This window comes from Sander lucioperca, chromosome 10 (genome assembly GCF_008315115.2).
Source record: "Sander lucioperca isolate FBNREF2018 chromosome 10, SLUC_FBN_1.2, whole genome shotgun sequence".
NCBI lineage: Eukaryota > Metazoa > Chordata > Actinopteri > Perciformes > Percidae > Sander > Sander lucioperca.
This window is the reverse complement of record NC_050182.1, coordinates 14238426-14259623: the sequence shown is the minus strand read 5'-3', so window position 1 is coordinate 14259623 and position 21198 is coordinate 14238426. Positions and strand designations below refer to the sequence as shown.

Below are 21198 nucleotides of genomic sequence, written 5' to 3'. Positions count from 1 at the left end.
TATTGATACTGAAATCACTGCCTAAAAAGCAGAAACTTCTAAAACAGTCATCTGTATCTCCTTCGAAAATCACACAGGAAACGGCAACTTACTGAACCTGGAAGGAAGTTGTTACCTCACATCCTGAAGATCAGTGAGGTCACATGTAAAGGCATAGTTTTGGAGCTTTTCTTTATTTGGATTTAATGTAAGGTGTACAATACATTACACAGACTGTTCCTTTGCTTTAGACCATTAGTATTATTCCATACAGCAGAATCCAAAATAATCATCACACCTGGGTTAAATATTACCTCCGGAAGGAGGATATTTTTTCCAATTAAACCCAATACATTTTGGATCGAATCACGGGGCAGATTAACATCATGAGATAAGGCATGCCTTGGCGGAGGTCTGCACTCTCCAAGTACCTTTCTAGTTTTTATTGTTGCATGCAGTCTTTGGTTGTTAATAAGAACACCAAACAGAGAAAGGATGGAAGACTTCTACATGAATCAGTTGCAGGCAGCACACGCTTTATTTTCCATTGTTTTCACATGTGATAACACTTTTGTGTCAGTAATTTAATAGATGCTAGTAATAACCATATAGCACACAATAGATGTATGCTCATTAAATGATAAAATTGGCTATATTATATTTATATATATACAAATATACATATATTTTTTCTTATTGTTATTGTCAACAAATACCATGAAAATATCATAACCAACATTAAATTGATCCAATATTAAGTATTATCTGTGCAGCCAAAGCCAGATAGCTTATTCCTCTGTGCGATAGAGCTCCATTGTTGTCCAAAAACTAATAAAAACACATGAATGAGCCACAACGTTGAACTGGGTGTCATGTTCCTACATGATAAACATGGGCACTGTAGTTATTGTCTAATAACTTGTCTGGTTAAAAAAATTCCAAAAATAAAACTTTAGTGCCCAGCTGTTTCAGGAAACTATTTAAGCTTTTTTTTTAAATTAAACTATAGAATTTATAACTTCTCTTTTTTGTTTAAGTTTATAAATAGATCTGCTGCTGGCAGAGAGCCACAGACAGGGTAATGAACTACTCAACAGTAATAATGTGTGTAATAATGTTGGTTGGATTTGTTGACAATAGGATAATATAGAGTTGTACCAACATTTTCAAGTTTCTGTTAGTATAAAACAGTATATTGTACTAACTGCAAAAACAGTATATTATATTAAAGCTGAGTATACACTGTAGTGCTGTGCTGTATACTGTGTACAATAAGGATGAAGTATGGAATCGGGACACAGCAATATAATGACAAAATAGAATGAAAACTTCTGTCTTTCCAACCTCTTTCATATTTTGTTTGTGTTTCTTCTAAACATTTTGTGAATTCCACTGTCATCACTGTTTTTTTAATGTCAACCAATTATGCATTGGGTGTTAATCCCTCCATCTCAATCTGCAATCTGAGTTGTGGACTGAAAAGTGTTCATAAATACTTGCAGCAAATACTTGCAACAATACTGAATTCACAGAGGGAAAGCCCAGAGCTGTCATGGATGCAAAGGTTTTAGTATGTTTGAAATGAACTAGGTTGTACAATGTGTCATCTGACAAAGTAAAATGTGTTTATACCTGTACACCTGGCGTGTGAAGAAGGAAAAAAAGAGTGCTTGAGTGAGAAGTTCAAACCCTTCCGTGACGTAGAATTGTATCGGGGGTTTCAGATGCTGCATTATTCGATAAGAATTTACTTTGTTTGAAGCATAATGAGATCACCTTTTCCCCAGGTTATTCTTTGGTATAAATTACCACGATGTGACTGAAACCTGTAGCTGTGTGGGAGCGAGGTTGTACCCCGTTATTTTTTTACTTGTCGTGCTTATTCATTTCAGAATCAATTGAGGTACAGAATTTAGGTACAAAATTCTGAAAACTGACCACAATAAACACAGTTGTTATACTGTAGCTGTTCTTATGGCACTTTCTACTGCAACAGCCTCATCTGTGTTTTGTGGATTTGACTTTGCAGACACACCAGACATGTAGAAGTTATTCATAACTGTTAGCTTAGCTTTTGTTTCTTTGTGCAGACATTCAGCCCCATGATGACCCTTCCTGTTGTTTCAACAAACTCCCCTTACACACTTTCCATTTAATGACTGCCTCCAAGTCTTTAAACAGGGAGGTGATGCATCCAAAGGGCTGGCCTCCAGCTGCTCCTCCACTTTTCCATGACATGTTGGTGTGGAAAGGCCTCCGCTGTGTCATGGCACTTGGGGGAAATGTGTGTGGGTGTTGCTGCACCTACACCTGATGAACAGATAAATGAACAGAAAAATGAGTGGGTGGACTTCCTGAGCACACCCACATGTTGTTCTTCAGGGGAGATGTTGTGTTGCCTGCAGTTGCGGAAGAAGTACTCAGATCTTTTACTTGAGTACAAGTAGCAATTACAAAAGTGTACATATACTCTGTTAGAAGTAATGAGCAATGAGCGACACAAAATTATTCTGGAGAAATTGTCTGCAGTCAGTTTAGTGTCTGTAGTTGTCAGAAATGTAAGCAGGGGATAATAAGCAGAGCCATCATATTATGCTAATAATAATAATAATAATAATAATAATAATAATAATAATAATAATAATAATAATAGATTAGAAAAATGTACGATAAATAAAAAAGTAAAACAATAATACAATTAATTTAAAAACAAAAATAACCTCAACTGGCAACAGAATCAAAGAATCAAAGATCACATCAGGCAAATAATATAATAATAATAATAATAATAATAATAATAATAATAATAAAGTATGATAACAAAAAAGTTAAAAAATAATGATTTTAAGAAAAAAAGTACTTCAACTACCAGTTTATTAGCAGTGGTAGAAGAAGTACTCAGATCCTTTACTTAAGCGAAAGTAGTAATACCACAATGTCTTGAATAATGTATTGTAGTGTATTTTTATAAGCGTGTATGTAACTACACATGTAACTACCCCTGTCAATTAAATGTAATGAGTAAAAAGTAAAATATTTCCCTCTGAATTAGTAATGGGGTAGAAATATAAAGAAGTATTGCTACTGCTGCATTAGTTTCAGCCAAGGTTATAATCGTTAACGAAAGCAAACAAAATAACAAAAACTAGGTGGGAAGAAACTAGCCTTGTGAGACCGTCCTGATCTCGCAAACTCCAGTTTTCCACTCGCAGATCAGTCTGGCATCTTGAGATAGAGAAAATTTGGAGCCGTTCGCCAAATGACCGACCAATCAGCATTGGTTTTGAGGCGGTTTTAGGTGTGACGCAACGAGAAGCGACTGTTCAGTCTAAACAACATGGCGGCTTCCATGGATGAGATGAGCGTAGCTATCGCGCAAGTTTTATCCGAATTAGAAAGTATTCCTTCATTGAAAGAAGAGCAAAAAACGGCACTGGAGGCTTTTTCCGGAGGAAAAGATGTTTTTGCTCTTCTCCCAACTGGTTTCGGCAAGAGTTTGATATATCAACTGGCTCCGCTTGTCGTGAAGAAAATTAGCCTTGTGAGACCGTCCTGATCTCGCGAGCTATCTGGTGGAGTCAGGTTAGTGATAGACAGATGGTTTATCCAATCAGCTAACCAGTATTTTCGCCCCTTCCCAAAAGTTCTCCAACGGAAAGTTCCCAGATGGATATGCTGAGCAAATGCGAAGCAATCCATCTGGCGGAGTCAGGTTAGGAAAAAACATTGTCGTTAACTGAAAAAAAACATAAAAACAAGGCATTACAAAAAAAATTATAACTAACTAAAACTGTAATGTCCGTTTGCAAAACTAACTAAAATAAAATAAAATTATCAAGCAAATGTCCTTAGTTTTCGTCTTTGTCAATGTCTTTTTTATAGAGCAAATAATGTTATATCTTTCAGAGTTGACATTTCCGACCATAGACCTGTTTTATACAGTCTATGCCATAGACATATATAGTTTCCGACTGGGAACCCAGAAATTCTGACATTCCATGTCAAATTGAACACAACATAGTCCATGCCACTCGCCTGGCATCATGGCGGTACCAAAAGTCAGAAGAAAGCGGCAGAGTCTTATTTGATTATGACTGGGTCAGATAAAAGCAAGTACCTTGCAGTGGAAGGTGGTAAAATATGTGGACAATTTATTAAAGGGAAAAATCCCACAAATTTGAAAGTACCTTTGAGAAGCGTGCACGAGGAGGCTAACCTAGCTTACCTTAAAGGGATACTTTACCGATTAGCATTAAGCTTTGTATCAGTAGAAACCCGGTAGTATTTACGAATGACCGTGCTTCCCTCCCTCATGTCCCCCTGAGACGAGAGATCTCTGTATTGTGGGTCTGGAAAAAAGCCTCCGATGACGCAAAAATCATCATTTAGCGTCAGCGGAGGCATTTTTGCCCAGAGTCTATGGACTACAGCCAGCTAGTTCCGCATGTTTTCAACCCGCCCATAGGGGATGGGACTTTTCACTAGCCGATGTGAGTCGAGTGTCAGCCATCTTGAAGCTACGCTAACAGGTTTTCTCTTTTCATAGGGTGACCAGACGTCCCCGGTTTCCGGGGACAGTCCCCGGTTTCGGTGACCTGTCCCCGGCTGGAGCTGTCCCCGGAAATGTCCCCGGTTTTCACTGTGACTGACAGACCTGAAATTGGAATGAAAGAAAGAAAACATTGACCAAACATGCACCCTACACGCGCAGGCTCAAGACAGCCAGAGCGAGCACTGCTCAGAGATCAGAGATGTTTTAGAATGCCCATATTTTACGATGCTAAAATTACTGTTTATTTACATGGAGTCTGGTGGGTTTAGCGAACGCAATTTCGCCGACTTTTTATGTTTAAAAAAAAAGGATCTTACTCTTTAACAGAAAGATCCATCTCCTTAGAAATCCTTTCCATAATGTTGTCTGACACTTATATTAATCTGAGCCTGTCAGCGGCAAAACAAGCACTTTTATGAACGTAAATATAAGCTGGACAATTGTCTTGTTTCGCCGCTGCCAACTGCAGCGATCTCATTTAATACTGAACCAATGTCAAAGGAAAATATTTTCTCAATAGTTTTAATTGTATCCGATACTCAATGAGCTGTTGCAGAAACAAGCCCAGCCTGAAGCAATAAAGCAAAAGCTGTCAGATAAATGTAGTGCAGTAAACATTACAACATTTTCCTCTGAGGTGTAGTGGAGTACAAGTATGAAGTAGCAGCAGGGGCGATTCTAGGATCAGACCTTTAGGGGGGCTCAGCCCCTAATGAGAATGTGACACGGATATAGCGCATGCAAAAGTGTTAACTCCCTTGCTGTGACAAATGGTTTGCAAGAAAATTAACATTGAACTTACATGAAATGTTATATTTGCATTCTGCAAAAATCTCTGCACACCCATTACTCTCTGTGAAATATCTCAAACTCCTCACTCAACACATGCATCAGTACAACAAGCGGTTCCTGAGTAATCCGGTTTTGAAATTGCAACAAAATTTCTACATGGTCTCCAACTTTATAGTTTAATCTCATGTAAACTATTTGTCAGCACATTTATTTTTTGTAAATTGCTTAGCCAGTGTATCCCACCATAATGGTTATTATATTGCCAGATTCCAGACAATCCCACTTACTTATATATACCCCACTTACAAATATGAATATATATTTCTACTGGTATGCTTCCTAGTGACATTAATGCAAAAATATGAAGAAAAAAACTATTCCACCTGTGTGTGCATGGTTATAATTCTGAAGTGCAAAATAGTTCAGGCTACAGCACAAGTATTTCCATCCATAGATAAGAATAATCAAGTCTAACCTCTAAATTTGTTTTCAAAGTGTACCAGATTGATGCATTTAAACGTTAAAATAGACAAAATTTTCTTACAGGGGAGCATGCCCATGGACCCCCCTAGGGGGGCTTGTTGGGGCACAAGCAGCTCTAGGTCTAGTGACGTCCCTGGGGCAGTGTCCCCGTTTTAAGTTTACAAAGATAAAAACATTACCTGTTTTTGAAGTATTTAGAAATCTGGTCACCTCATCCTTTCAGCAGCAAACTTTTACAACAATTATGTGCATTCAAACTACCGCACATGTGTACCACCGGGATACATTGGTACAGAGCGGAGAATATGCAGGAAACTTTATTACAGATGGAATACACACTACGCAAGCTTCGCATGCTACGCAGACCAGCACCTCAGCCTGCGGTGATGCTTGATGCCGCTAGCCGGGTAAGGGGATATCGGAAGCGGTGTGCGTGAAAGCGGAAAAGCGGACGAGGGCAGGAGTTCGACCTAGGTGGAAAGCTAACGCTAGCCGACCAGCTGTCCCATCCATCCTGCTTGCAAGTGTCCGTTCATTAGACAACAAACTGGACTAAATCCAACTTCAACGAAACTCCCAACGCGAGTTCAGAGACTGCTTGTTAGGTGCTGAGCAGGGGAAAAAGGACCCAAACGCAGAGAGCAGGCAGGCAGGAGATGGCTTGAGTTCAGGAATTTATTGAAACCAAAAAACACAGCACAGAGGCTGGAAAAACCACAGGAACAAAACACAGAAAAACTCACAAAAACACGCAGGGTGGCAGGGCACGGACACAAACGGACACAAACACTAACATACACATACAATGATCTGACACTGGACAGAGGAAAGACAAAGACTAAATACACAGGGTAACGAGGAAACACAAGACAGGTGACACAAGGCTGGGAAACAGGTGAAACACATTAGGGCGGGGCAGGACAATCAAAGGCGGAAACACAGAGAGTAAAACAAGACAAGACAAGACAAGACAGAGAACAGATATCAAAATAAAACAGGAAACTAAGCAAAATGCAGAACAGAAACAGACTACCAAAATAAGATACACCCCAACCCATAACACTGCTGTGTTTTTGTTTTTGTGGAAACATGGCTGAACAACAGTGTAATGGACTCCGCTATCCAGCTACCAGACCTGCTAGCTTTCCGAACAGATAGAGATGCTGCTCTGTCGGGTAAGACCCGTGGAGTTGGGCTGTGTTAACACGGACATGGACTGGTGCAGAAATGGGGTGCTTTTATCCAACTACTGCTAACCGCTGGTGGAGTTTGTGACTGTTAAATGCCGATCATTCTACATTCCACACAAATTCACGGCAGTGTTTATACTCATTGTTTACAGCCCATTAAAGCGCTAATGCTACCAATGCGTTCGTTGAACTTTACGGAGCCTATAATGTGCGTGCACTAAATGTAGCCTGTTTCGTATGTTGTTTTTATATAATGTCATTTTTGTATATTTTAAATGTATAACACCACTTGAGCCACGGTGAAACGTTGTTTCGTGTATATGGTTAATATGACAATAAAACACACTTGAGTTGACTTGACTGCCTGTCTATGCTATGTGTCTATGTCTGTAAGCAGTAGGTGTGGCTTGGGAGTGGACTCGTAGGGAAGCGAAGCAAGTGCATTCATGCATCCACATGAGCCAAAAATACATTTTCTGGCTTTTCTCGGTCTAGAAGGCACCAACTAACTATCTACTACATAACTTCAAAAAGTTTTTGTCCCAATAACAGGCAAAAAGTTCGCCACAGTTTCTCTAGAAGGCCAAAGGAAGCCTGGTCTCCTCATAATAATATAAAACATAATTTAAAATATAAAAACTAAATTTATGATTCCCACGGTTGTGTGTTTTACTGATTGCCATTTCCCTTATCAAAACATTCCATTATCATTTTCTTCTCTAGCTTGTGGAGCGAAATAGCGCCCCTCTGCCACTGCGTGCGTGTCCTGTCTGTGCTCTGTCTAGTGGTTAGTAAAATGCTACGAACGCTCAGAGGAGGCCATCTTTTTCTGGCATCCCTAAGAGAAACATTTTCAGGCAATCGGATTGAGGCCAGGTTTGACTGAGCTCGACATTGAATGGTCTATTCATAGTAAATAAAAAAAATAAGGAGGCCAGGTTGAACCTGGATCTCACCAATCACATGCCTCAGACCAGATGCGTAACTACGGTAACTACACATACGTGGCGGTGCCATCCTGTGTCAACTAACAGTAAGTTACAGCGGCAAGACTACATAATGTATGGCAATCATGAGTTTTTTGTTAAAAAAATGACTTCACTGAACTTGCTTTTGAGCTACAACTGAAAATTAAACACAACGGTAGGCCTACACCAAAGGGGACTTACGTTATTATGCATTACATTTATGACTTTGTTTACATTCATTTTCCACCTAGAGCACTCAGCCACAAACACAAATCAACAGAGAACCTTGTTATGAAACATTATCTAACAAGTGTATAGCCTAGAAATCTAGACACACCCTAGCGGCAGCAAATGTAATTTGCAGCCAGGGGGTCAAGCAGGGGGTTGAGCAGGGGGTTGGCTTGCGAGCTAGAAAAACCAAACTCTGGCCCAGCCAATCACATTGTGTATCGTCAGTGGGCGGGCTTATGGCTGCTGCTGCTGGGAACAGCGGTCATTGGAATCGGCTTTGGTCGCAACTCTGGAAGACTTGGAGTTAAGCTTTTCTTTGAGAAAAGAACGGCACTGAAGTCATTCTTAAAAAAGGAAGATGTGTTCGCCGACCGGATATGGCAAAAGTTTAATCTATCAACTAGCTCTGCTACCTTCTTCGTTGCTCTGCTTGGTTGTAACGCTATCCTATTGCGTGCAGAGAGAATTTGTAAGACAACCGTTTATCCCGCCCCTCAGATTGAGCCCTGTCAATGGTGAGTTCCCAGACCCAACATCTTGATGTGGGTCTGGCTTGTCAGGCTAACAAGTGTAGGCTCTGTTGTAAAGGCTAACGGTGCTTGGTTAGCACAATAACAGCATGTTAGAAAGTACAGCCGAAACGATATGTCAAATGGAGTAACATAATGTTAGCCACGATGCTAGCGGCATTGATAACCAAACCACACGGTGCTACTTTTACTACTACTACTAGTATAGTATCACTACCTTATTTTAGTGGTTTATAAGCAACCTGTTGCTTGCACATGTCCCGTTAATGAGAATACAGATGTTAATATATGAAATCGATGCGGATTCTGACAGCTGGATTAACATTAGTGTTGTGCGGAAGACAGAACAGACCCAAACACTAGGCTCAGCAGAAAAAAACAAGTTTTATTGAGGGAGAGGGAAGAGGAAGGAGTGGGGAGGCGGACGCTGGGGACAGGAGTAAGGGCTCTGGGGCTGGGTTAGGACGATGAGGGAGACTGCTGGGGTAGGACGGTGAGGGAATGCTGTGGGAGACTGCTGGGCTAGGACGGTGAGGGACTGCTGAGGGAGACTGCTGGGATAGGATGTTGAGGGAGCTAGCGGGGAATAGGATAGCGAGGGAGCTTGGGATGCACGGGGAAACCGGGACCAAGGGAGCCGAAGAGGAGGCACTGGAGTCCGGGGAAGATGGGAGTCGAGGCGGAGGGTGGCTGGAAGCTGGAGCGAAGGCAGGGCAGTACAGGAGCAGAAGCAGGATGGAGTGGGGAGCCGTGGGAGGGGGACCGAATGGTGAAGCCAGCTGACTGGAGGTACTGGAAGTGGAGGTGGAGAGAATGGCTGCAGGGAAGAAACGAAAGAGTTTGCGACAGACAAGGACAGGTAAGTAAAAAAAGTTTTCTCAGAGAGCTTGTGTTAGCGTGTCACCAGAACGACTGAAGCAACGATCAAGCGAAGATGATGAGTGGATCCGGGGTTCATATACTGGGCTTGATTGTAGATGGCTGGCAGGTGTGTACGGCGGGAGAGGTGACTGTGGAATGACGAGCAGGTGCGTGTAGTCAGCTGGCAGGAGCAGGCAGGAGGAGGCAGGAGGAGGGGAAAACACAGGGGACACAGATAGAGGCAGAACAAACAGAGAAAACTGACAGTGGGAATAAAATAGGCACTAGGAAATCAGAAAACAAAACAAAGACTCACAGCCAGCCAACCCCAACCATAACAATTAGCTGTCTAACTGTTACATGAAGCTCCCACTTGAGGTCCTATAACGTAAACGTTAAGCCGTTTATGTTAGGAAAAGAGAATTAGCTAATTAATGACAACAGAAGCCTTTTGACTTGGTGGATGTCAATTTTAAATTCATGTTAAAACAGTACTACTAACAATACTCAATCTTTCTACCGTGAAGACGGCTCCGTGCCCTAAGCTATGACAATGCCTTGTGTTGACTTCTTTATTGACTAGTGGATGTGTGAAACACAATTTTGTTTTTGTGCAGTACTGGTGCATAAAAATGAAAAAAAGGAATATTGAATCTTGTGTTACTCACTCCTGCTAACTTGTTCATCAGAAGTGATGTGACAAAAGCATTTCGTTTTTACATGCGGTAGGTGTGATAAGAGCGAGATTTGCTAACGCTGGCCAACACATTTATAAAAAATACACATTCGAAAAGAAATTTCAGCATTTGATTAGTACTGATCGTTATGTGATACTCTTCAAATTACATTTGACTTCCGGAATTCTTTTCAGTCATTATGTAATCATAAGGCAATATGATCTCCATACTAAGCTCACTGGCTTCCTCTGTAAAATTTGCCAGGTACCACCATTACTCGAACCAAAGTTCAATGTATGTCTTCTTTAGTCTATAGAGCTCAACAGTCCCGCCCACAGCGGGTTCCGGAAGTAAAAATACAATGCGATTTCTCCATTGACAATTGGAGTATAAGCCATAAAATCGTAACCGTCGATGGTAGACTTAAAACCAGCATGCCGACATGACTAAGCGATTGTATATGCTCATATAGATGCAAAGGTTCATGGGGCACCAACCTTGTTTTGAGATAAATGTCTTTTATTCGCGATGTCTTGGATAAGTACTTCATTACCCACAATCCTGAACAATCCCACAATCCCACAGTGATGCCTCTGATTGGTGGAACTCATGCTGGTGAGGAGGGGGGGGTGTCAGTACCCGATCTGTGCTGCCTGCACGATCCGTCATGCGCATGCGCAAGATGATAATCCTGTTTTACGGGGATTTACGACACTGCACGAATCACGATTTGTTCCACGCTTCCGGGAAGCTAACATTAGTTTGGCTAACTGCAAATTCGGCTAACCGCTGGCTGACAGCTTGATTCAGTCTAAAATAATGTTAACTCAAACTAAACACTGGGAAAAGCAGGCGACAGCTGACGTAACAGCTGTTATATATTTTAACGGTTATTTTCAGGTTTTATTTTGAAGGTCTTTTAAAGTTATTACATGCTGTCTCAGCTAGCGGTTAGCCGGATTAGCTGTTAGCTAAACTAACGTAGCTTCCTTTATTCAGTGGTGCGCAGTGGTTTATGGGATGAATAGTTCCTTCGCTCTGAAATGAAAATATGTACACAGTTTTGTACCTTTGACTTTTTTTTGGATTTTCTGTTCGTTTTTTCATTCAAAATGATATGTTGTATGCTTATGAGTCACATACCGTCTGGTTAGCCTAAGGCAGGGGTCATCAACTACATTTTTCCAAGGGCCAGAATATTTCTAAGCAGACACTCCGGGGGCCGGACTTCCTAATACGCCTATTTTTGTTCGAAATGATAAATATATATATAATTTTTTTTTTTTTTACATGTAATAGTGTGAGCAAACTCCTAAAAAACATGGAAACTCCATACTGATAACTAGCTCTTTAAGTAGAAAAAGATCTCAGACTAGGAGGCAGTTCGGTCCGTGTACTTGGTGGCCAACGGATTTTCGTTTTGAAAGGAAAAAAACAAAAACGAAAAATGGCCAGTTTCCCAATTACCATTAGTAAATAGGAAAACAAAAAACGGAAAACAACCCATTATTCGTTTTTTGTTTTGATATTAGAAAACGAAAAACAATCTCGTTATCCGATTGTCTTTGATGTATTTGTAGATGGAACTCGGAAATTAAAATACGTGTGTATAAGTCGTATTCCTTAATTTTGCATTGGTATTTTTTCGTGACCCGGAAGTTACTCCCGCCACGCCAAGACCCGCCCTTCAATAGCATTTATTGGCCAGTACCACCTGTAAGATCCGTTCTGTGCATGCGCATAATTAACTAACAATGTCCATGTGCGATTTACAGTCTATGTTTGTACCATGTGTCAACCATGGATGTATTAAGTGAACACGTTAACACTTTACACTTCACAGATTGAAATATCGCTTTCTACATTTTTATGCCTGTCTTTACAGGTGAGTGCATTGATAAGTATTGACTTTTTACTCACAAAGGTTTTATTGTAGCCTACTTACAGCAACGAGATTAGCGTGAGTTCATCTGCCCCACCGTTGGTAATCCTCTTTCTATCTTTCCAGTCAGGTACTGCGTGTTTTAACGCACACACATCTCGGCTCAGCTGTGTGTGTGGAGCGCGGGCATTGCTGTAGCCTACAGAATCTCGGCATGTGAATAGAGATGCAAATACAGGGGCTGCGTTTGTGCTCTACTTGTGTAATGTTACCTGCTGTAAATGCTTGAAATGCTAAATAACAGAACGCATTTTTTCCTCTTTACATTTTCTGAATTCGTGATTATTCTGCGGGCCAGACTAAAAGCTTTGGCGGGCCGGATCTGGCCCGCGGGCCGCCAGTTGACGATCACTGGCCTAAGGCATGGTCTAAAACTCTTTATATACAGATTTTCCCAGACGTCAATGGGAGAAATGAATGGGAAATTTACTTCTGGAACCCAAGGTCTCTCGGAGGAGGAGCGGGACTGTTGAGCTCTATTTAGGATTTTTACTTCACTTACACATTTTGCTCCTACTGCGGCGTCTTGTGTAGACTGTTTACATATTTGTGCTCATCATATGTACATTTTATGTACTGGTGTTATTGTTGAATACATTGTGAATACATATTTCTAAAATTGTATGATGTTTTTGTTGAGTTATTAATACACAATACTTTTTCTGACCTTTTTGAATCTTGCCCCTGACAAATAACACATTACAAAAAACACTAAAACTAATAAAAACTTAAGTAAAATGAAGCATTTTCAAAAAATAAAAACTAAACTAAACTAACAAACCCGCTTTAAAAACTAATTAAAACTAAACTGAATTTGAAAACAAAAAGTCAAAACGAAATAAAAAAAATAAAATAATGAAAAATTAAAACTAGGTGTATAAACTACCAACTGACTGTGTTTTTGTTTAATTATCTTAAAACATCCCACTCCAACAAACACAGCCTGGGTTACAGCATGAAGATAAATATTAAATTAAATATTGCAAATATTTCTATTGTAAATATTTCTATTGACCTACTGCATAAAATGACCATGATAATATATAATAATTAAATTACACTGTTGTTATTATACACTACACACAGGCCTGAAATACACACACATGCTCAGGTCCTTTACATGCACTAATTGAGAGATGTCAGAGTGAGTGGGCCGCGACTGCTAAACAGGGTGGTTGGGGGGGGTTCAGTGCCTTGCTCAAGAGCACCTTGGCAGTGACCAGGAGGTGAACTGACATCTCTCCATACAGGGACTTGAACTAGCAGCCCTCCAGTTCCCAACCCAACTTCCTACAGACTGAGCCACCCCAAGCACACGAAATATATTCACTTCATTACATTACATTACATTACATGTCATTTAGCTGACGCTTTTATCCAAAGCGTCTTACAATTAAGTGCGTTCAACCTTGAAGGTGCGAACTTCAGACAACAAGTAGTAAGTGCAAGTACATTAGCTTTAAATCGGTAATGCTACAAAGAGCGATATGAAAGTGCAGCATCAAGATATATATATATATTTTTCTTTTTTTTTTTCTTTTCCCTTCTTTATTCGAGATGTAGTCAGAAGAGATGCGTTTTTAGCCTTCGGCGGAAGATGCACAGGGTTTTGGCCATCCTGTCAATAGGGAGCTCATTTCACCATTTAGGAGCCAGGACAGCAAACAGTCGGGATTGAGTGATTAGTTCTCCCTTGCTGTGAGGGGGCAGCAAGCAGGTTGGCTGATGCAGAGCGAAGCGGGAGGGTTGGGGTATAGGGTTTGACCATGTCCTGGATGTATGCTGGGGCTGATCAGGCCCTGTATGCAAGTACAAGTGTCTTGAAGCGGATGTGGGCAGCAATTAGTAACCAGTGAAGACAGCAGAGGAGCGGTGTAGTGTGCTCCTCCGCTGTAGTGTGAGAGAACTTGGGGAGGTCGAGCAGCTTCCTTATCAGTATAGTGCCTGAAGAAACACTGATGTGTTTACTTGCTAACATCAATGCAGAAAATAATAGAGAAACATTCATATTAAGATTATTCTTTATTGATCTTCTTGGAGAAATACTGTACATCCTGAGCATTTGGCCCATTCTATTCATTTAAAGAACATTGTCAACAGGCCTCACCCAGGCAATATGTTTTTAGTTGATCAACACCAGCAGTGCAAGAATTCAAAAATGGATGCTGGTCCAGCAAATAACTATAATCATCTCTCTCAAGCCAGTAAAGCTATTGCAAAGCTACTCATTTCACTTTGTTGGATTTTTCAACTCAGAAATTACTTACTTCATATAAAAGTTGAAGGCAAAGTACATAACTAAAAAATATTAGGCTAAGCATTAAACGCACATTCACATGTCATCACATTTTGCAGTTAGTATTGCAAATATGTTGTGTTTATGTTTGCTTCATAAAAAGAAAGGTACTGAGGTACATTCAAATGGTTTATAGATGTTGTAGGAAATTCAAGTGATAATTAAAAGCTGCAAGCAGCGATGGATGGGCCCTCGCGCCTCTGCGTGCGTCGGGGTTACTGGCAGACTCCGCTCCTTGCGACCGTGCATTTGCGCGGCACTCAGACACTGCAAATCGTCACCAATGATAAGGGAACTCCCTGCTGAGTTCAATGATACCTCACACAAGACTCTACGTCATACAGTTCATTAGCTGTGAAAAGGGGTGTGGCTAAAGCATAGGGGGCGGGTCAAACCATCACCAATTAAAAAGGAACTCTCTGCTGAGTTCAATGACACCTTACACAAGACTCTACCTTAGATGGGTCAGCATTCATGAAAGGGGCGTGGCCCGAGTAAGTGGGCATGGTTAAAGTATAGGGGGCGGCTCAGTATCACATGTCGACCACACATTATAAGTTTCATGTAAATCGGATGATGTTTGTCATATAAGGCGCATTTCCTGTTGCCAGCGGGGGGCGCTATGACCAAAAGTAAATATTGGTCTGTAGATGTCCTCAGACCTGGACCCTTGTCAATCGTGAGAAATTTCGGGCAGATATGACAACGTACACTCAAGTTACAAAAAATCTTTGTTCATCGCTAAACACTCAAAATGGCCGCCACGCCACGCCCACACCGTTTGACGAAAAGTTTTTCTTTTAATAAATTTTCATCTTTAAGGTGTTGAGATGGTACAGACCAAATTTGAAGTCCACCGGATGAAATCTCTAGGAGGAGTTCGTTAAAGTATAGCACCTTGATTTTTAGGCCTACTTCCTGTTGGCACTAGAGGGTGCTGACTTTAAGTAAATATCGGTCTTTATTTGTCCTCAGGGTTGGACTCTTATGAATCCTGAAAAGTTTCGAGCCAATTGGACAATGTACACTCGAGTTACACCCACTTCCTGTTTTGATGGCGAAACGCACAAAATGGCCGCCCCACCACGGCCACGCCCTATGACGAAAAGTTTTTCTTTTAACAACTTTTCATCTTTAACATCTTAAGATGGTACAGACCAAATTTGAAGTTGATCGGATGAAATCTCTAGGAGGAGTTCGTTAAAGTACGACGTGTGGAAATGGCCAAAATCGCACTAATTTTGAACTTTGAAATCAAAATGGCGTACTTCCTGTTGGGTTTAGGGTATGGCTCCTATGACGTTTTCTGTGCGTCATGACATGATACATATGTGTACCAACCTTCGTGAGTCTACGTTAAACGCACTGCAGGGGCTCAATTTTTTTAACTTTGTAGGGGGAGCCATTTTTGTGCGCCTATTCCCGAAACCCTTAAAATACGTACATTTTCACCAGACTTGATGCGACCGCCAATTTTGGTGAGTTTTTGAATATGTTAAGCCCCTCAAAAAGGCAATTCATTTGCCATAATAATTCAATACTGACTATATCAACTATTAATGAAATATTTTCCTTTGACATTGGTCCAGTATTAAACGAGATCGCTGCAGTCAGCAATGGCGAAACCAGCTAAAATGTAAGTTAATAGGAAAATTGTCCAGCTTGTATTTATGTTCATAAAAGTGCTTGTTTTGCCACTGACAGGCTCAGAATAATATTCTAAGTGTCTGACAACATTATGGAAAGGATTTCTAAGGAGGTCGACCTTTCTGTTAAAGATAGGGTGACCAGATGTCCCGGCCTATTCCCGAAACCCTTAAAATACGTACATTTTTTACCAGACTTGATGCGACTGCCAATTTTGGTGAGTTTTTGAATATGGTAAGCCCCTCAAAAAGGAAATTCATTTGGTGTAATAATAATTCCTTCAGTTTCAATAGGGCCTTCGCCGCTGTCGGCGCTCGGGCTCTAAAAAGTGCTATCTGGAACACATAACATACAGTACGTGTGTATGTGAGCATGCAAGCATTGTCTGATTATGACCTTTTCCTGCAATGCAATATACAGCCATTGTGACCAGTCATAATATACATTTTGCTTTCTCCAAACCAACTGACAGGATCACTTCTTATTTTTAGCTCTCGCACTCTTGCAGGGAATTAGATGGAACATTTAGGCTGCTCCCTTTGGACATTAACACAGGAGCAAAACCTTCTGCGGTTTTGTTGAGAATGCAGTAATCACTACAGAAACATGGTGGTGGACTGTCATCAATAGGATTGTTCGGTAAACTGCACTCTGGGCTTTGGGTCAGGTCCTCACAGCTGCAGCCAGAATCCGCACGGCTCATGTTGAGGAAATCTTCAGGAGGAGTGCAGACAACTTTTACTTCTTTAATGCCAACCCCCCAGACAGAGCAAGGGAGCTGAGTGTAAGGCATGTCCCCTGGACAGACCATAGTTAAGGGCGGGGAGGCCTCGTGTATCCCGGGTAAGCCAACATAGGAGGCTTGACACTGATGGAATGCCAGTTGTGTTACTGGCGGGTTGTGGAAGTCCTGGTTCTCCTCTGGGTCCTTTTTAATGGGTTTCGGCACAACAATCACGGGATCGATTGTCAAGGTCTCCTCAGTTTTGTATGTAAGCACAAATTGGTGTTGATGTGAAAGCCATTTCTGCAATTCAGAAGCATTGAGATACATTAGGTGTGATACAGTTGCATGACTCATTTCCACTGTAGCATGCTACAGACTCTTTAACCATGCTGATAATTTCCTCTCAGATTATTTTTATTTTTTAATTGTCAATCTCTGTTGTTTTTTGCCTCATATATGTTATTGATGCGTTATTATGGAACCCACGCAACTTCGAGGCAAGGCCCGCCCTTCATATAGCATTCACTTCACATACTAATATAAGGTCCTATCCCCTGACCTATCGGCTATCCTAACCTTAACCACTCGAGGTCAATGCCTAACCCCAACCAATCGGGCTGCTTTGTAGGGTGGGACTTGCCTAGAAGTTATGTGGGATGCATAATAACGTGTTCCGGGATCGCTCTGGTGCTGTAGGAAATTCCGCCAGATGCATGTCTTTTTGCCGATGTCCGTTTCCTGCCTTAAATAAGACAACAAGACAGAGAATGAACAAGAGGACATTGCATTAACACCTTACCTGGAGATTGCCTTCGTGTTGTTGAAATAGAGGTTGGAAGAAAGGGGCAGGCGATGGTGTCTGGGACAGAGTTTTTATCTTCAGTCTGTCATACAAATCATGACAGATTAGATCGATCAAATCACATTTGCATTTTTAGGCAAGCAACCATTATTAAGAACAGGTTACAATGATTGTGAAAATCTTAAATTTCCCCTTTCACCAACACTTCAAAGAACAGATGAATTACCTTGCAGCAGGACTGCAGAATACAAACAGCAAGACTCCAACAGCCACACACACTGGACCCAAAGATTTGATCAAAATGACTAATGTATAATCTTGTTCTGCGAAAGTTTCATGAAATGATACAGAATTAGTGAGTCATACTACAGTGATGACTACTACTGGTAATTTTTTTAGGTGGCATACGAATGTGGTGATACAAAAAAAAGGTTTGTTTAAAGTCATTCACACAATTTATTACATGGCTTGGTTGAATTCTAAGGCATTCTGCAGTCTGTTATTTTCTTGATAACAGACCGTTGCTAAGTATAACATACCGTTGCCATGCATAGCAGAGCAACGGGGTCGGGGTCCTGATCGGGGTCCTGATCACCCTGTCGGGGTTGTATTTGCTATAACAACCTTCTCTACATTATCCCTTACATACAATACTGTTCTTGATGACACAGAGACACACAATTCAGGGACAACAAGACCTCACACACAGTTTAAGACAGCAGAGAGCAGACTTTACATGTACATATCAGTACATTTACATGCATTATTTGTCAGAGCCACAAAGCCTTTATACAAAAAGAAAAAGGGGCACTTTACCTTCTGCTGCTTCATTTTCCCAGCATGTCGATGGACTCCATTTACTCCAAGTTGCATTATAGTCAACACTATTAGGTATAGATCTCACTTGAATGCAATATATAGCATTTGGTTTAAGTATTGACCTTTGGATCAATAGATAACTCTCGAGTGAATTGGAACGAAGAATCTGAGGAAAAGTTGAAACAATTAAACAAACGATTATTGTTCTTATTATAGCAAAACATAGTTTTAATTTAATTGTATGGCTATTTATAACAATGGATCTTACTTTGTTCTCAGTGCTTTGAGATGTTTGAAGTAAGAGTTCATAGTCAAGGCCATTGTCCAAGTACTGATGGTCTTCATACCCATTTTTCCAAGTGATGTTGAAAGTCTTTGGTGTTTGTTGGACCTCAGCTTGATGTGGAGGTGTCAGCTCAACTGATCACACACATTTACAGTATCAAAGCATATCTATAAAAAAATGTTTACAATACATACAGCACATTTTGCAAAAGCACAACCCGTTTGTTCAGTATCTCAACTGATTAATGAAGATACTGTGCTTTATAAATATCCTAATTTCATGACATTTTGTGTAATTTTATGGGTACAATATCATGCAGACAAAGAAACACAAACATCAACACATGTAAGTCACTCAGACACATACAATCAGTTATTCATTTAAATTTGTTCATACTTACTGTTCTGTGTTGGTTGAAAATGCTCTGTTAAAGAATGACAGCTAGATTCATAACAAAGTTTCAAGTCATATTCATCATAACTTGAAAAAACGTGTGAGTCTTTCCGGATCTTACAGACACAGCTGTAACTGTGATTTGTCACCACAAGTGGGCAGGAAATCCTTTCTTCACTACAATTCAATAAACAATAACAAAACATTAACATGTGATTGTGTGGCACAAACACAAACATTCATTTCTGTAAGAAGAATGTAACATTTTCATTTATTCAATAACATTCTGCAAGAAGAACAATTACTTGTCAATGAATTCCAGGCTGTAGGTGGTGTTGGGTCCCACGGGATTACCAGTGATGTTCAAGACACAAGTAATTGTGTTCCAAAAGGCAGTCACACATGAGTATCCATCAACTACAGGATGAAAGTGGAAAGAAAAGATAATTGTGGTGTAAAGTTTGACACAATTTATGATATTGCAAAATGTAAATGTACAATGTACAATTGCGTGCTGTCACAGACATCACATACATGTGTACAACACAACATAATAAGTTACTCAAATATAGAATAATCCAGTGGTGCAAAGAGTATTCAGATCTTTTTCCTAAATTCTATGAAACATTGGATAATTTTACCTCTTTAGGCCTTGAACAGTTATTTTAAATAAAACTTTCTCAGAAGTTTAAAGGATAAATATCTCTTTGATGAAACTGCTAAAAACTGATATCTAAAATTTGACAAGGGGACCCCACACTGCTGTCACAAGCCCAAAAGGTTGGAACCTCTGGTTTAATCTTTAACGTAAGTTAGTAATCTTTAAGTATTTTATAAATTAATATTTTTTTTATGTAATATCTGTAAAGTGGCCAGCAACTCCAGCTGTCAGATCAATGCAGTGGAGTAAAAAATACAACATTTCTCCTAAATGTAGCATAATAGAAGTATTAGGTTACACGAAATGGAAATACTCAAATAAAGTACCTCAAAACTGTACTAAGGTACAGTACTTGAGTAAATGTACTTAGTTACTTTCCACCAGCAGCATAATCAAAATGTCAATCACAAATGACAGACAGATAATGATGATAAAGAGATGGTATGAATTACTAATTGACCTTTCTATAGTTTAATAATTCCCCTCATACTGTGGTTGATGACTTGAATAAGTTATCTGGCAGAGTTAATCATACAAAGGAGAATAGTTAATCATATGAATACCGATCACAAGATGAGATATGCCACAAGTTGCCTTATTAAAGCATTTTCCACAGAAGAAGTTCAGAGGATGTGAGCTGTACCTTTGATGCAGCTGGTGACTGGTAGGATGCTGGAGCACCAACACACGAACATGAACGGCAAACACTTCATGTCTCCATGGATGTAGGTATTACACTGTGGACATGAATAAAACATTTCTTCTCATTCTTGAATGTCGAATTAAATCTACTGCCTCTCTGTAATGCAAGACATTTATCATTCCAGTCTACACCAACATTCACAGAAATGTATCTTTCTGTAATATACACTGGTGACATGAATATAACAAATTCACAAATTGAATAATATTTCATTACTTTACATTATTTAAAAAAGACAAGAACATCAACAGTTGCCATGTGTGTGAATGGAAAAGTGCTATTACCTAGGGGCTGTCCTGGTGCTGTTGCTGTCTTAGACAGTGAATGAGAGATGGCCCTGAGGTTTAACTTATCACTGGTTGCATCACAGGAAGTCAAACGCTTCACGTCACAGTTTTTTTTTGGTCTTTGGTTTAGTTTTTGGTATATGCGCTTGCATATGATTCACATCATAAAACCATGCAGTGAGCCCCTATGCTTTGTATGGAAGCATCTGTATTTCATTTAATTTGTCATCTGCCTGCATACACTCACAACACAGACAGGAAAAAGAAAAAAGATGTTCTCTCCGCAATAACCAATATTACTGTACAAAGAACTGACTTGATATATATATTGTATATCACATCTTCATGCAACATACATACTGTATGCACATG

The 21198-nt window shown here is 40.1% G+C and overlaps 1 protein-coding gene across 1 annotated transcript; it reads right to left on the bottom strand.

Moving 5' to 3' along the window:
- Positions 1-14217: 14217 nt before the first annotated feature.
- Positions 14218-20888, bottom strand: LOC116036139 (interleukin-4 receptor subunit alpha-like). Its single transcript, XM_036006759.1, has 10 exons — positions 20824-20888; positions 20480-20573; positions 19481-19592; positions 19183-19352; positions 18765-18916; positions 18494-18662; positions 17904-18000; positions 17675-17759; positions 16474-17175; positions 14218-14662 (listed from the first exon to the last, which is right to left on the bottom strand). Exons 2-9 carry the CDS (start codon positions 20547-20549, stop codon positions 16636-16638), a joined length of 1395 nt encoding a protein of 464 aa, XP_035862652.1. The 5' UTR covers positions 20550-20573; positions 20824-20888; the 3' UTR covers positions 14218-14662; positions 16474-16635.
- Positions 20889-21198: the final 310 nt, after the last annotated feature.